Source organism: Micropterus dolomieu, linkage group LG20 (genome assembly GCF_021292245.1).
Source record: "Micropterus dolomieu isolate WLL.071019.BEF.003 ecotype Adirondacks linkage group LG20, ASM2129224v1, whole genome shotgun sequence".
Lineage (NCBI taxonomy): Eukaryota > Metazoa > Chordata > Actinopteri > Centrarchiformes > Centrarchidae > Micropterus > Micropterus dolomieu.
Window position 1 is genome coordinate 6,992,128 of NC_060169.1, and position 16,613 is coordinate 7,008,740.

General features: G+C 41.4%; 2 protein-coding genes across 2 annotated transcripts in view; both read right to left on the reverse strand.

Annotated features, from left to right (window-relative positions):
- The window catches only part of kcnq1.1 (potassium voltage-gated channel, KQT-like subfamily, member 1.1), a 67,546-nt gene that overhangs the window by 26,362 nt on the left and 24,571 nt on the right, over window positions 1-16,613 (reverse strand). The window lies entirely within an intron of this gene.
- On the reverse strand, window positions 2-16,213 carry LOC123958750 (microtubule-associated serine/threonine-protein kinase 3-like). Its single transcript, XM_046032330.1, has 23 exons — window positions 16,202-16,213; window positions 15,962-16,119; window positions 13,226-13,301; window positions 12,735-12,944; window positions 11,410-11,511; window positions 10,697-10,829; window positions 9,905-9,990; window positions 9,527-9,612; window positions 8,991-9,199; window positions 8,627-8,765; window positions 8,256-8,388; window positions 8,007-8,172; window positions 7,760-7,861; window positions 7,101-7,223; window positions 6,796-6,908; window positions 6,474-6,655; window positions 5,645-5,766; window positions 5,359-5,547; window positions 4,699-4,922; window positions 4,272-4,394; window positions 3,911-4,047; window positions 3,379-3,563; window positions 2-3,262 (listed from the first exon to the last, which is right to left on the reverse strand). Exons 1-23 carry the CDS (start codon window positions 16,211-16,213, stop codon window positions 2,394-2,396), a joined length of 3,879 nt encoding a protein of 1,292 aa, XP_045888286.1. The 3' UTR covers window positions 2-2,393.

A 16,613-nucleotide genomic window follows, 5' to 3' on the forward strand; every position in this document is an offset into this window, starting at 1 on the left:
CTTTGTAGTCCTGGACTTTGTAGTCCTGTTGCAATTCATTTATTTCAAGCACTGTTAAGACAATAAAAAAAAAAAAAAAACATACAATGTTACACCGGTCTGTATCAGATACCCACATGGTAGGAATTTCACAAAGGCCAGTTTGTCATGTGGGGACAAGGGGTCAGATGGGGAGCAACAACTTTAACACACAAACTCACTAAAAGAAGTGTGGAAAATATGGAGGATGACCACTGATGAATGACATGAAGACATGGAGTTTATCACACCCACACACAGACAAAAACAGAGATGAGAAGAGTCGTCATGATGCTTCATTGTGATGTGTGACGCCAAACTGCTGGTGTGGACGAGTGCTGAGATCAACACAAAATGAGCTCTTCATTTTAAAAACATTATTTACATTTAGGGCATGGTGATACAAATTAAGAGATACTGTGACGGTTTGGTGCAAAATAAAATAAAATAAAAAAAAAATCAAATCCTAAGAACATACCAAGATGTATATTGCATCAGAAATTCTGTGACAAATTCCACACAGACACACCGTTTTTTCAACAAACAAACTGCTAATTTTAACCCCCACAATCTATAACCACCGTTCAAGGTTTAGTACGTGCTAAATGTCCATTATAAATTCCCACAATAACAGCTCCCTCCACTCTGCCACAGGGCCAAATTTTCTTCTTTAAACAAATGAATGTGAAATAAGATATTTTTGTTTGCTGATCCAAACAGTTCCTGAATGAAAAAACAACAAAACAGCAAAATGGGAACAAAAATATAAAATAAAGAATACATAGCTGATCAAATTTTAAAGATCACAGATTAGATTAAGAATCGTCCATTCGATGAGATTAATAACTTAAAAAATATTTTGTAAAATTGTGGGAATATTATATTGGGATGTGAAGCATGCACCATACTGTGAGCATGATCGCAACATGAGATCAAGATCCTGCCACTTAAGTGACATTACAAAATGTCTACCCTTACAAGGTCACTTTCCAAAAACACTACCAACAGCTGTTATAAGGTCCACCATTGTTTATACAATATACGTCAACAGCATTGGTTATTAGTACTGCAACAAGACTGTTTCCATATCAAAATATACAAAAAGGAAATCACTTCTACCCATTTCTTCATCCACTCAGGGCCTCTGGTTGAATTATCTGTCATTCACTTTTTTCACAATAATTTAACAAAGTCAACACACATATTTGCACTAAAATGTAAACATTCATTCATAACACACATAAAAATAAAAACAGCCAAGGGAGCCAGATTTGTTTGTTGCATCCACTGTACAAGTTCTGAATCCCACAGAGTAGGAGAGCATCCTGAAATATAAACGGTTATACCGCTACTACAACAACTTGTGCAAACACTTCAGCTAGACTAGGTTTGTAAGGAGCTGGACGGAGGCTTGTTCCCATAAGGTATTAGAGGACAGAGACAACAGCTTCATCTACACACATCTATGTTGATCAGGTTATGATTTAAACCACTGCTAGGAGGAGTGTCAGCACTCACGCACTTGTTTTACAGGACAGATGGCAAGTGGAAGAACAGCCCATGCATGCATGAAGCTTCTTATATACAACTACAGTACCTTTTTAAATGGTTGCTATGGTTATGCTTTGGAACCACAGCTAGGCCTCCAAATATTGAGATGTTGATATTTTTGTCCTTTGAAAATGTTTATACACGGCCTGCGTTTAAGATGGATGAGTCCAAGCGGTCAACACCACAATCTGTATGATGGATTTCTTTTGAAAGGCAGCACAGAGTATTGTCTGAAATTCTATTCAAAATTATATGTTGCAGAACAAACACTATAAGTTTGTTTCAAGGACCCAATCTGAACACAAAACAACACCTAGTTCTAGACAGGCATTGGGGTATGAAAAAAAAAAAAAAAAAAAGATACGCTAGACTGATGTAACCTGCTCTTTTCGGCACCAACTGTAAAATCCACTCTGAGAAGTTGTTGGATTTCTTTTGTGCAATTCTTGAACTAAGAACAGCTGAAGCATCTGAGCCATTTTCAGCAACCAAAAAAGTCATAAATAAGTTTCTTCATTTAAAACCAAAAATATTTACAAAATACATCCGTTACAGGTGCCACAGTGATTTCAGAACCAAGCAAGAAAACAAGCATGTAGGAAATATTTACCAGTCATTATTCTGTTAACAGTGTTGCAGGATGCATATATTACTGAGAACCGCCCATGTTAATTTGCTCTTCAGTCTTCAAGCAGTTGCTTGTTATGATTTGGTACTTGGTCACAGTTTTATGGACACACATGCAAGGCCTTCAAATTGTACAGTAGCAGGTTTCCTTTTCTCAGTCTCTTCGTGGACCTACTTTTCCTGGCAAAGTGACAAAACTAAAACCCTTTCTTGTCTTTTGAGTTTGCTTTCTGCTCTTTTGTTGTACCCTCTGATCCTCTTCCGTCCTGCTTCACACTTGATCCTGAAGGGGCCGAGTTGATCCAGGACGCCTTGAACATGTTTGGCTGTGTGACGGGAAGCGTTGGGCTCGGCGTTGCTTCTCTCTCCTCCAAATCATCGAAACTCACTTCCTGCACGGCCTCCTGTTTCTTGAACGAGTCCCTTCTCTCCGACAGAGCCAGCTTCCTCATCACCACCACCTCTTTGGAGTGGTGGTTGCCGCTGCGGTGTTGTGGCGAGGCGGTGGTGCGGTGGTGCTCGCTGCCTCCACTGGCCATGTCCTGGTGGCCTCTCTGCCCAGCTATGTACAGCCCCTGACGGCCGTGCTCACCAACACAGACAAACCCCGTGGCAGTGTCCCCGTCCATGTCCTCCAGCCCCTCCCCCTCAGACAGGGGCACCTCCATGGTGTGGCGGCGAGTGCTGTAGGCCTTCCTATCTCCATGGTATCCTCCTGTCATCTTGTCTCCTGTCAGCTTCTCTGCTGACTGAACTCTCTTGAGGAGTGGTGAGCGTGGTGGTTCTGCACTGCGGGGCCGCACAGAATGGCGGGCAATAGTGGGAGGGGATAATGTCTTGCCATGGAAACCCTGTAGCGACTTGGGGTGACTTGGGAGGCAGGATGGAGAGCACTGCGGAGAGAGGGGCTGAGGAGGTGGGATGCAGGCCAGTGGAGAAGGAGGGATACTGGTGGTGGACTTGCAGCGGCCAGCTTTGTTGTAGCGACCCAAGACATGTAGCGAACTGGGACGGGCCTGTGGCACAGGCGAGTTAGGGGAGCTGGAGCAAGGAGAAGAACTTGAATCTGAGAAAAAGAGAATTTTTTTTAGCATTTTTCACAAGCCTTAACATAAAAACAACACAAAGAGATCAACAGCTTCCTTTTCGGGGATGCAAGTGCTTCATGGCATCCTCACTCACCTCCAGAGTGGTCAGGAGCAGGAGAGCGACAAGGCGTAGAAGGCCCAGGGGAGAGACTCTGCGTGGGGGAGCCAGAGAGGCTGTCGCTAGATGACTGGTGGAAACCTGAAGAGAAGCTACGACTGCTCTGCATGGGTGGAGGAGGCGTATGCTTAGACAGCTTCTTCAAGATGCTACGTCGTCGGCTGTGCAAGGGGAAAGACGTGTGTCAGGTGTGTTTTTTCCACAATATTTTCCTTTGCTTTAACTTTTTCCATGCTTAAGTGATTATCAAGACTCTCAATGAGCTGAACTTGGCACTGGAGGTAAAACAACGGCCATTCATATTTATGCAATTGATCAAATCTTCATTAGTGCTTTCTCTCTTCAGTCATGAATAAGGCCTTTAAGGTTAAGTAACAAACAGGTATGATTTTAGTCATAAAATGATTTTATGACGAGATCTAACAGTATCTTAAAATAAGCTTCAGATGTGACCTCCAAATGCCAAACAGTAATACTGCAGGTGTAACTTCATTCCCCCCTCATGTACCTGTCCTGTCCATCCTTCCTCTTGCTCTTCTTGCTGCGCCGGGCCATCTTGGACTTGTAGCTCACCTTTCTGGCAGGACCCACTTTGATAGAAGTGTTTTCTAGTGCAGTAGTCTGCAGGGTCACCTTGTTGCCACTCTGTTGAAAACAGACCGTAAACATAAACACATATTTACAAGGCATAGAGTCACTCTCTTTGGAGAAAAGGCACAAAATAATGTTATTATTTAAGGAAAGTATGCATTACATTTAGACTTTTCCTTATATAAAAACACACTGTAACACTGTAATCACAATTGCGATCCTCAATATACAATATGTGTGCAGAAAAACAGCATTAAAAGTTCAAGTTATCCTCGTACCTTGAGCAGGAGCTCCACCACTTCAGTGTGGACAAGTCCCTGGACAGACTCCCCGTTCACGTGAGTGATGAGGTCACCAGCCCTCAGTCCTGCCTCGTGCGCTGGACTGCCTTCCTCAACACACTGTTGGTCAAGCAAGCAACCATCTAATCAGCTGTTACCATGACTGACAATGTTTCACCTATGTAATTATTATAACTGATATTTCCGGTTTATTTACTGAAAATAAAACATAATATGTGAACACTAACTATTTGCACAGCATTAAACAAGTCAAAATGCATACATAAAACAAAGAAATACAGAGTTGATTTGGCACAATCACTGATTTTCTTTGTCTCCATGTGCATGTTTCATAATTACACTCTACATTTATTAAATATACAGAATATACACCACCAGCTACACCTGTGATGAGGACACATACCCAGACCATGTGGTGAACAGTGTAGACGTCACTGTCTCCCATGTAGACTCTGATAGCTCGTAGCGCAAAGCCAAACCTCTTCCCTGAGCTGTGAATGACCACAGGAGGCCTGAGGCAGCTGATACTGACAGAGAGATCCCTGCTGGGGGATGAGTCTCTGGACGAGGGGTTGGACGACAAGGACAAAGACGATTTGGGACTAGTAGGAGGACCTGCTGAGTCATCTGAGGACAAGATTATTAGAAAGGTCATCAGAATGAGTGTATGTACTCCTGACTGATCTTACACCATTTAGTGTTTTATAAATTACTTCTACCAAACTACCATAATAATAATGCGAAATTATTCCATGTGTGATTTGTAGTTAAATTACTGAAATGATCAGGTCATCGTCAGGTGACATTCTTATCTTGGTCACAGTATTTATGGTTTGTGTGTTTATTGTGTAAGTTACAGAGTCTCAAGCTGTAGAGGGCACTGTAAACACACGAATAGTCTTGGCACAGTCGTGCCTTTTAAAGACTTGTTTAAAAAACATGATTATGTCTAGAATTTCAGTATGCTGCTGAATCTATACCAGCTTCAATGGGAACTAGAGTAAGTGACAAAGATAGTCACGTTTTGTTTACATTTTGTAGACATTATTAGTATCTAGTTTACCTGGGGTGATGATGAGAGAAAGGCCAGAGACGGAGGCAGACTTGGGGACTTTGCCAGCTGGGGATCTGGGTTTCTCTGGGGTCTCCAGCTGGTGGGCAATGCGTCGGGACGCCCCTCGTCGGAAGGACGGCCTGGTGCCTGTGCTGTTGCTCCGGAGCCGAATGCGCCGCAAGTTCGAAACCATCCCATCTAGAATCAGGACGTACAGAATGTCAGCACTGGCGTTTCATTGTTGCAAAATAACAGGAGGACGGAGTATAAGGAGGTCTGTGTTGGTCAATCTTACCTTCCTCCTCGGCAGAGATGGCAAAGCGAGGCATGATGTCAAGGCTCTGAGTGCTGTTCATCACCAGTGGGCTGGCACTGCGCTCTGACTGGGAGGAGCTGGATGAAGCACGAGGACGCAGACTGCGAGGGGAAACACAGTACGTACGGGACTTAAGTAAAACCTAAGATAAGATTCTCTTTTACAGTTTGGTTGATGGATGTATTTGTGTTGAGCAAGAAACATTGTGTTTCCTGTGAAAATAGCAACTATGTATTAAAAAAAACATAAATCCATATTCACCAAATTGAGCTCTGGTATGTTTCTCAACCAGTAGTTATTTGGTTACATTCACTTGGAGGACAAAATGGTGATTTCATCTGCTAAAACATCACAATTGTATAAGTAGAGGTCATGTCAGTCCTAACAGCTAACTCTATTCAGGGTCATAGGGTGGCCTGGAGTCTTTCCCAGTACGGCACTGAATAGAAAGCAGGAAACCTGACCCTGCCATTCACACCAAGAGCAATGTGAAAGCCTTCATCTGATCTGCGTGTCAGGTGGAGGAAGTCAGAGCATATTCAGAAAAAAAACAAAACATATCAACACATAAAAACCCCCAGAAAGGATCAAACCTGGAGGAAGTTATAGTGTTAACCAGTTAGAGTGACTTATTATTTATTTATTATTATTCTAAAATATTTCAATATCCCGTATAAATTGCTAATTTTGAATATAAAGTGCTTCATATTTTAATGAATACTTCCATCTCAACATTTATGGCTCAACAAGGCGAGAGCTTGTTACTCAAATAATAGGGACATCACTCTCTCACGTTTCATGTTCCCACCTCGTCCTGTGTCCATCTGTCCTCTTGTCTCCAGTAGCCAAGTTTTTGTGTCCATCACCAGGGGAGAGGACTCCCCTTCCCTCCCATCGTTCCTCCTTCTCCTCACTGTGGCTTCGCTCGGATGACGACAGGCTCTGGTTTGACGGCGTGGAGGTGGACAGGTGCTCTGTGCTGCTGTACACCTGGAGTTTAAGAAAATGGGTTACATAGAAGTTTAAATCAAGATATTTGGAGGATTGTGTTCTCAAAAAGTTGTTTTCTTCTCATCAAAGAGTTACATATATCTTTTAAAATATACTATAGGTGAAGACCAAGGAGTAACCTTGCTGAAGCGGTGGGCAACAGAGGAGAACTGTCGGAGCTCCAGAGATGATTCATCATCATTGGTTTCATCATCGTCATCGGAGTCCAGGTGACAGTAGCGCTCTGATCGGGCTGTAGGAGACACAATGCCTGTTAGACAAACTACCACCATGCATTCGTGTAAAATCATCATCAACATTATGACAGCCTATTATACAGCACTGTGTCCCTCTTGAGTGATCCACATTTGTATTGCAGTGTATTGGCGAGTCCGCGCTAGATCATAAAAGGCACTGAGGTGTATCTGTCTGATCTGTCACGTACTGTCAAAGTAACTGGTGTCCTCATCAGTCTCTAGCTGAGGTATGAATTCAGCTTTCTGCCTCAGGAGGCCGTTCCAGTCCAGACCCACGAAGAACATGTGCATCTTCACCTCAGTGGTTCCACCTGGAGAAAAAAAAGAAATACATCAGACATAAAACAGGTTTGGCTTGCAAATCTGCCCCATCTGGGGACAGGTTTACAGCTAATCTTTAGCCAATTTATTAAAAGGGTCTCCCTTAATACCCTCATGTCTCCTTTTGCTTTGAGAACATCTTGTAAAATGACAAGATGGCTTTCCTCTCATGAGCTTTGACATACTCAAGTCATGGCGCTTTCACCTGTTATCACAGCCTCTTTACCTGTCTGTCTGTCTATAAACAACAATTTTACCAATCAAGCCTTAACTTACAGGTTCAAGGTTCTGCTTCAGTCCAAACGTTGCATTACAAACGCTCATGATCACAGCTTCGACATACACATAAAAGTCTATTTGTTGGACAATATGTCTGTATTGTGTCAAATAAAGCAGCCACAAAAACGGCTCAAACTGCCAGAACAAGTGCTGAGACGTGGTGAAAGAGAAGATTTAAATGTTTTCAAATTTTACATTTGTCTACTTCTGACTTGTACCATTCATCATCAGTCACATTGCCACCAACCTGTTCCCAGGCGCTCCATAGGGCACTGTCTCAGTAGCCTGGTGATAAGATCCTGGGCATCAGCTGGCAGAGCATCCTCCCCTTCTGGCCAGATGATATCATCTGAACATAGAAGCACATTGCACCAACTTTAAGTGAAGATCAAAAACCAAAGACTAACAGAAACAAGAATTTAACCTGTATTTATATGAAGAAATGTTGCATGGGATGACTCAGATAGAATGCACTGAACTAACAGATTTCTTACCGTTGACCACCTGACCAAAGAGCTGTTCTGGTGTATCTCCAAAGAAAGGCACACAGCCCACTAGGAACTCATAAAGGATGATACCCATTGCCCACCAGTCTACTGGCTTCCCATAGCCCTGCCTCAGGATCACCTCTGGAGCAATGTACTCTGGAGTACCACACACCTGTAGGAAAGAAAATCCGGCTGATGTTAAGTTCATAAACACAACAGACGAGATGAAGAGAAGACGAGAGAGAAGACACAAACCTGTTTGTCGATGAACTCTCTGGTATCCTTTTCAATGTGTCCTTCATACAAGTTGGTGGTCATGTTCATTAGACCGATCTTCGACAGCCCAAAGTCTGTCAGCTTAATGTGTCCCATGGAGGTGATTAACAAACTACAGAAGAAGGAATCAGAAATGTTTCATGTTACATCAATCGCCAACACACAAAACATACATCTGAGGCTTGGTGAGAAAAAATATCAAAGGCTCAACATTTCAGAAAACTCTGTTCTGACTTCAAAAGATTGCCAGTCTTTTAAAGATGATGGCGAGTCTAAAAATGATGAAAGCTTTAAAGTAATTACGTGCTGGCTGAAATCAGAGATAGACAAAATGTGAAATGAGGATGTACTTGTCAGGTTTGAGGTCTCTGTGCACAATTCCGTAGTTGTGGAGGTATTCTAAAGCCAGGACAGTCTCTGCAAAATACATCCGTGTCATGTCCACAGGCAGAGGACCAATGTTCTTCAGCAGGTTGGCACAATCTCCACCTTAAATTACAAAGACATTTGGATGCTTTGTTTAGGCTTTCTGAATGTGTCTTCTGTGTTTGCAGTGAGTGAGCATATAAAGGCTACAATGAGAATCAGATGAAACAAGTACTTCATAAAATAGTTTTGGCTGCCATATTTTGGGCAAATGAACATTTATCATATCTTTATTAATTAGATTTATAATTGTATTATGTATACACTGACAATGCTGACCAACCTTACCTTCCACATACTCCATGACCATACAGAGGTGCCTCCGCGTCTCAAAAGAGCAAAACATAGAAACCACAAATGGGTTTTCAGCAAAAGTGAGGATGTCTCGCTCCACAAACACCTGCTGGATTTGGTTCCTAAGCATCAGGTTCTGCCGGTTGATCTTCTTCATGGCAAAACGTTGACGGGTCTCCTTGTGGCGCACCAGATATACAGCCCTGCATGGGAAAAAGAAGAGAAAGAAGGAAAATTACAGCACAAACAGTAGGTTTTATAAGGAAATGACAGGGAGAGAGAAATTGAGAGATGTTACGAGGAAAAGAAGGCAGGAGAAAAAAGTTGAGGAAACATACGCATCACTTACTAGTGAACATCAGTTCAGACTTGAAATGAAATTGCGCAGACAAATTCTAAGTGTAAACACAAAAAATACTACAAGAACACATCCTCATTTCAGATTCTTTTCTGCTTTTATTGAGCCCTCTGCGGTGTCCACAAAGAGGCTGAGTCAGTCAAACACTAACAAAGAGGTCTGTCTTACTCACCCATAGGCGCCATTGCTAATGAGCTTGATGGTCTCAAAGTCACTCTCCAGTGGTTTCCTACGAGGAGGGGTGCAGGCTGTTCGGCTCTGAATCACATACATCCAAAAAAAGAGAAGGAAAATAACAGGAACTTAGTTGCTGCATTACTTCATTCTGATAATATGAAGATGTTTTGTCTGCCTGAATAAACAAATGCTCTGTTAAACACTGTATCCAAGCATCCCCTTCAGTGTTGTTTACCCCTACTTTATGACACTTTTTGTTCCTTCAGTACAGCCACCATCTTCTTTAACATGACTTCACCCACCACAGTTTATTCTGACACACAGAGAGTCACATTACAATTCATTATTGCCACTGTTTAATGTAAGCTTGTACCTGTAAAAGTGTCGCCTCTCCGGTGTCATCCGAGTCTCTGCTGCCAGCTCTGTGACTGGGACTCGTCTGCTCCAGATGGACCATCTCTGTAACAGCAGCAGACATGCAGATCAAACTCCATCCAGCTCAAATGAGCACCACAACTGTTAATGATACTGAATGAATGACTAATGATGCTTAACAAAATTACCTTTTAATTTCGTTAATTTAATTTATTTACTGTCACTGTATCCAAAGCATATTTGTTTGCTTTTTTGTTGAATGTTTTACTTGATTAGTTTATAATGTCTGTGTACTAATTTAGGGTTTTCCAATTCCGTTCAGTTATGCTGGCATGTCGTTCTGTAGAGGGAGTATTTTTAATGTTCTCATCAAATAGACCAAAAACACAAGAACTCAGCAACACTAAGGCAGGAACTAAGACTACGGGAAATCAACATAAGTTGGGCAACAGTGTGCACAGTAAGAACTGATACAATACAAACAGGAAATATATGAATAATATGAATTTTACATACAAGAATAATAATTCCTGTAACCATTAAAAGAGATAAAAATCATAGCATGAATAGTGCCTGCCATTAGCGTTATCGTTCCTCCATTTACATTTTCACAAAGTTCTCATACTGCGAGAGTACATTTATTGAACATGTGATTTTGTTCTGATCAATGGAGATTATGCTCGGATTAATTATGGCAATAATAATAATGTCCATGTCATGCACACCCAGTCCAGACATACAGTAGTATCACTAAGTATTCTAAAATGTCTAAACAGAAAGTTTAGAAGACCTTCCAAGGGATCCCTGGTGAGGCCGAGCTGGCTGATGATGTATCTGGGAATATCAGTCTTGATGCCCTGGCCCACCTTGGCTTGACCCTCTGCAACCTCCAAACGCTGGTAAAACTCCTCTGGATCAAACTCCTGGAGAAAAAAAGGGAAAGGAGGTGTTGTGGTTTCATTACATTTTATAGATCATTTAGTCGGCCTTGGCTTTTGTAAAGCGAAAAAAGCACTCACTACAAAGAAATACTACAATAGCGCAAGTCTTGCTTGAGAAATACACACAGTCCCCTGACAGAAAAGCTGAAAACTACACACCAATACAAAAACAGGAAACACAGTTACACTGTGGTGAAAGAGTTGGTAAGAAAAGTAAATTCAGCTCATTTCTCCTTAACTTATAGGTTGAATGGGATGAATATCTGGGCTAATTTAGGACAGGGACCTTGAATTATCAGCAGCACACCAACTGTCAGTATTAAATGGCTTACACAGGACTGCAACTCAAAACATCCTCCTGTCCGACTTGCTGCGGGCTAATTCCAATAGGCACCTGAGTTATTATTTCTAAAGCTATCATTACTACACTATTGCGTCACTGGTGACATCTGCGTTTGAAGGGACAGATATTAGGTTCAGGGTTCTCTGCTGGTGAGCATGAGCATCATGTTGATTTTGTGTCACTCCTGTAATAGGATCTGTGCCTGCCAGTGAGTCTTACCAGACACTCCAGGAGCCGGGCTGGCCTGGAGATGATGATAAGAATCTTCTTCACCAGTTTGGTGATGATGGTCACCTCCTCGCTCTCTGAACGCTCATACGCCTGATCGTGAAAGGACAAAAAGGAAGGATGATGGATTATTACTGTGACTTAATCCAATTGGCACAGGCTATGAGGCAGCACAGCTCATCCACAGAGGCAGTCTATGCTTTGGTCTGGCTCTTATTATTTTTAGCATGCATTTCATCTTCTTACATTATCTGTTGGTGATTCAATGGATCAGGGCTGGTATTTCAACATCTTGCATCAATACCCATTTCTGGTCGCTGCCTTGGCAGAGTTTTAAATAATAGAAAACACTTGGAATACACTTTTATTAAATCTCATTGTCTCCATACCTAAGCCTAACATTGCCTTTCCTTAGTCAAACAGCAGGCTCGTAGGCTGTGTTAGAGTGGTGGTGAAAGAGATGTCAGTCAGAGTTCAGGTTAGTTAACTGTAACTGTTTTGTAACAAGCTATGTGTGTTGCCCTGTTGAACTTGTTACAAGGTTTGTTTTAATAGGTATTGTCTAAACAACAACATCATCATAAAAAACAGCATTATGAAACAGCAACCATAATTCCAGAGAGGAACTAGCATACACAGGGACAAATTCAAACATTTTAACATGTGACAGTAGGGACCATTTGCTTAAAATAAACGCTTTCCCAACTGGGATTTTCTTTCCATGGCAAGATGAAATAATAATTACAGAAATGTGGCTTTAATGGAAATTATAGACAGAGTAATGTCTATTCCTGTTGTACTGTGGGATAAACTAAGCTACTTTCAGACTGAGTGAACACAAGAACTGTGGCACTTTTCTTTTAAAAGATGAACTTGATGTGAAATTATCCAACTTTCAGAGTAAAAAGAGAAAGTCATTCGGGGTCTGAGTCTGCAGCAGAAGCTGTAATCTGATTTGCAGAAGGCGGCATTTGCTGGAAAGGTTATGTAATACATCATTATATAATCAAACACTTGATCACTACACAGATAAATGTGGTAATATAAAATTACAACACAATTATGGGCCAATGAACTGGAATCAGCACTGAATGAAAAACAATCAAACAGACAATTCAATGTTCTCAGTGAAACTACAGTACAGCAGGCAATGAAAAAACAAAGCAACTGACAATCACAAATCCACTGATAATATCTTAGAACTGGAACAAACACTGGCTGAACGGTTAGGCATGGCAGAATGCTAATCAAAAAGGTGAACAAACTGTCCTAAGAATCAGATGGAAAACCATTTTCTAAAGATGAGAAGCACTTGCCTCGTGCAGCAGCCTCTCCAGTTTCTCCTGCAGCTCCACAAAGTACCTGGAGGTGACCAGGCCTTTCTGGGACTTGTCCAGACAGTCTCTGGCGAGCTCCACCAGCTGGTGCTGAATGAATCCCAGCACACCATCAGCCAGGGGCAGAGCAGTGCCTGGGGAACACTCTGCAATGATGTCAAGCAGCTGACCCTCCATCTGGGCTGTCGCCTGGGAAACAACCAAGATGGAAGACTTCATTTAAAACGGTGACAGCAGCATTGTATTAACAATATCTTTAATCTCGGTCCCCACAAGTGAGTTAGTCAAGATTTTGACTTTGCCAGGAGCGTTTAAATCTCCTGGTGCTGGTTTCTCTTTTGTAAAAAATCTCATGCACACGTTCCTTGATCATCTTTTACGCAGAGATGCATAAGGGCCACTGATGATGTTTAGTAGATACAGAGAGAGAAAGAAAGCAGGAAAAAAAGCAAGAAAAGCACTGACTGTACCTTAGGAAAACGCTCTTTGTAGACATGATTCATCATGACAATTTCATTGTCAAATGTTCCACAGGTCCGTCCAGGGCTGGATGAGTACCAGGTGAAAGAGGAAAACAGAAAACTACATCAGAGATACAACGTAACAATAAATATCCTAACATGTTCGCAAACAGATAATTTATGGAGGCCTAATTTGAATTACATAAAAACAATGGAACTCATTTGCAAACTGATCAAGGGATGGAGGAATGATAGAGGCTCACATTACAGATGTTCTTTTAAAATCGAAAATCACTGATAAACTAAAGCCGTTAAAAACAAAAAATGTAAATCTCAAACAATCTGTCTTATTAAAGCTACACAACATTTACAAGTAAACTGCAAATGTTAAGACAGAAAGTGTTTACTGCCACCCTAGGTCATAAACACAGCATGTTTGAAAATGACACTAATGTGATTCAGATCAGGTTTTCATCTGCAGTATCCATGACCACATCTGTTGTGTGCACAGGGCTACAGTTACAAGACAGCACCTTTAAAACTTTCCGTACACATTACAAATCAATGTACTGTCATCAGAAATGTTAAAAGTAGCCACCCTGGGTGCCCCTATACATCACATACTACAAATAATATCAACATGTGACATGCACTTTACTATTTCTGGGTAACCACAACAGTTGCAGTTATACCGCAGTGGTTTTAATTGCAACAGTTGACCCCTTGGGAAGTATTTGAGGGCAAGAAATGCTTTACACACCCAACATGAGCTATTTTAGAGCAACATAGTCACTTGTCACTCTCATTTCCACAGTCAATGTGTGGAGTGATTCAGATGTGGTTTTAAACACATTACATAGGTCAGTTACATCAATGTACTAAGCTATACACTCCGAGTTTAGCTGACCAAAACCCTGCTGAAGTTTTCTCTCGGATGAAAGGTTTGTGGATTCTTGTCAGATTAACAAACCATCATAAAGAAAATGCTTCTTTGCTGTGTATAAATTTTCATAACCAAACTAGGAAGTTAACAAGTTGACATTGCAAAATTTTGACTTGACTATATACTGGACCATTTCGCATTTTCTCATCAACTTTAAATTTAGAAAAAGGCGTTTTAAATCAACAACCAATAAAGACCTTCTTGTACACAAGTCTTGACTCTTCCCTCGCCTCTTCCCTTAAAGTAGAAAACAACCACTTCTGCACACATAGAACTGTAGACCTAGTAGTGTCTAGAACCCTCTCTGAGCATGTGGCACGGGCAGGGACTGGTCATAGAAAAAAAAACAAAAAACAACCACATCAAGATGTTGCACCCTCCACAACCCATTATAAAAGCCAGAAACCTCAAAATGCCCCATCATTACATTTACATTACATTTATTCATTTAGCGGACGCTTTTATCCAAAGCGACTTACAATTGCTATACATGTCAGAGGTCGCACGCCTCTGGAGCAACTAGGGGTTAAGTGTCTTGCTCAGGGAAACAATGGTGGATGGGTCACATAACTAGCAACCATCAAAAAGCCTTTTTTCAGAACCACAGAAAATAATTATCCAACCATATTCAAATCCTCCCAGACAGTATTTTATTATTTGAAATTATACATGAAAGATGTTACGGAACAACATTTAGTCGGTTTGAAGCTGAGCAATCTTACAAAATGTGACCGCCTGTTTCATTTCTGTTTACTGCTCTGCTACTAAGTAGCACACTGATGCTAACTGCAGGCTTTTCAGCGGTTGTAGTACTGCTAACAGGTAATTTGATCTCTCATAACATTATTTTAAATCCATGTTTGGGTAAGCGGCTGGGGAAAGAGGTATGGTGTCTGTCACCTCTGCTCATTTTGTCTTAAGCTTCTGGAGGTGGTAGGCTTCATTTAAGCTCCACAGCTAGCATCTTCAATAAGTACAGCTGACTTTTCCAAGCACAGTGGAGCAAAAGCACCATGCCATCACATTGCAGTAACAGTTAGATATACTTCTTGGCTGGGCCAAAGAACTGACAAGTAAATGTTAGCTAACAGGAAAAGCCTAAATAGCAGAGAAGAAACTGGTTCAATAATAAAAAATAAGTCATGACATTTCCCCCCCCTTTCATTCACACTCATGATTGATTGATGTTCAACAGTTTAGCTATTCAGTTACCTATCGGACTATAGAATTACATGACTTGTATAAATTAGAAAGGAACTAACTAACTTAACAACCCAGATCATTTGGCTGCATTTAGCCACACTAGCTCAGTGTGAGGCTGAGGTTGTAATTTTACTAGTTGTGGGTAGCTCCAACATTTCTGTTGTGCACTGCATTGTGGGAAAACAGTGTCCATTAACACTGCCCTTACAAAAACAATAGATTTTCGCATTCTGCTAGTATAATGACAAGCTTAAATTTGGCACGGTTGTAGTGTTTGTAGTTGTGTAGTCACACTGTTTATTTTAAACCTGGTTACAATAGTGTGTAACATAGAAAATAATTGTATTTAACATTAGTAATTTGAGCAGTAGTGGACTTCAGTTCCAGGCCTCATGACATAATCTTCTTGCCCAAATTGCATCATTTTAACGTTAACCTACAACATCAGCCAGTAGAGGTGTGGCTCTTTGGTTCCAGCCATTCAAATCAAATTAATCTAATAAGAGTATCACTTCTCCCAGTGGAGTGCAGTGTTACATAAATGTTTGTGTATTAAAAACAAGCAGTCCATACATCTGCGTAGTATACTTCCAAGCTACCTGAGACTGCGTGAGCGGAGCCTGACAACGGGCAAGGGGTGCGCTCCCTCTTCATCCGCCACACTCTCCGTGCTCCGGAAATGTTTGAAGAGGAAGTGGAGATCATCTTGCGTGGGCTGAAAGGGCAACTGGTGCAATAACTCCTGGGATGAAGAAGACTGGGAGGGAAAAGTATATAGGGGGTAAAAAGAAATGGGGTATTTAAAAGAGAGAAGTAGAAAGTGGGAGAGAATAGTGTACAGAGATCAGCATGCTGGAATACACTGCTCAAAAAAATAAAGGGAACACTAAAATAACACATCCTAGATCTGAATGAATGAAATAATCTCATTAAATACTCCTTTCTTTACATAGTTGAATGTGCTGACAACAAAATCACACAAAAATTATCAATGGAAATCAAATTTATCAACCCATGGAGGTCTGGATTTGGAGTCACACTCAAAATCAAAGTGGAAAACCACACTACAGGCCGATCCAACTTTGATGTAATGTCCTTAAAACAAGTCAAAATGAGGCTCAGTAGTGTGTGTGGCCTCCACATGCCTGTATGACCTCCCTACAACGCCTGGGCATGCTCCTGATGAGGTGGCGGATGGTCTCCTGAGGGATCTCCTCCCAGACCTGGACTGAAGCATCCGCCAACTCCTGG

Excerpts from the sequence above, each read along its gene's own strand:
- LOC123958750 (XM_046032330.1), bottom strand. Across the intron at positions 8,173-8,255 it reads GAGAGTTCATCGACAAACAG|GTGTGTGGTACTCCAGAGTA; the intron begins GTTTGTGTCTTC and ends TCTTTCCTACAG. Across the intron at positions 4,923-5,358 it reads TTCTCTCATCATCACCCCAG|ATGACTCAGCAGGTCCTCCT; the intron begins GTAAACTAGATA and ends TCTTGTCCTCAG.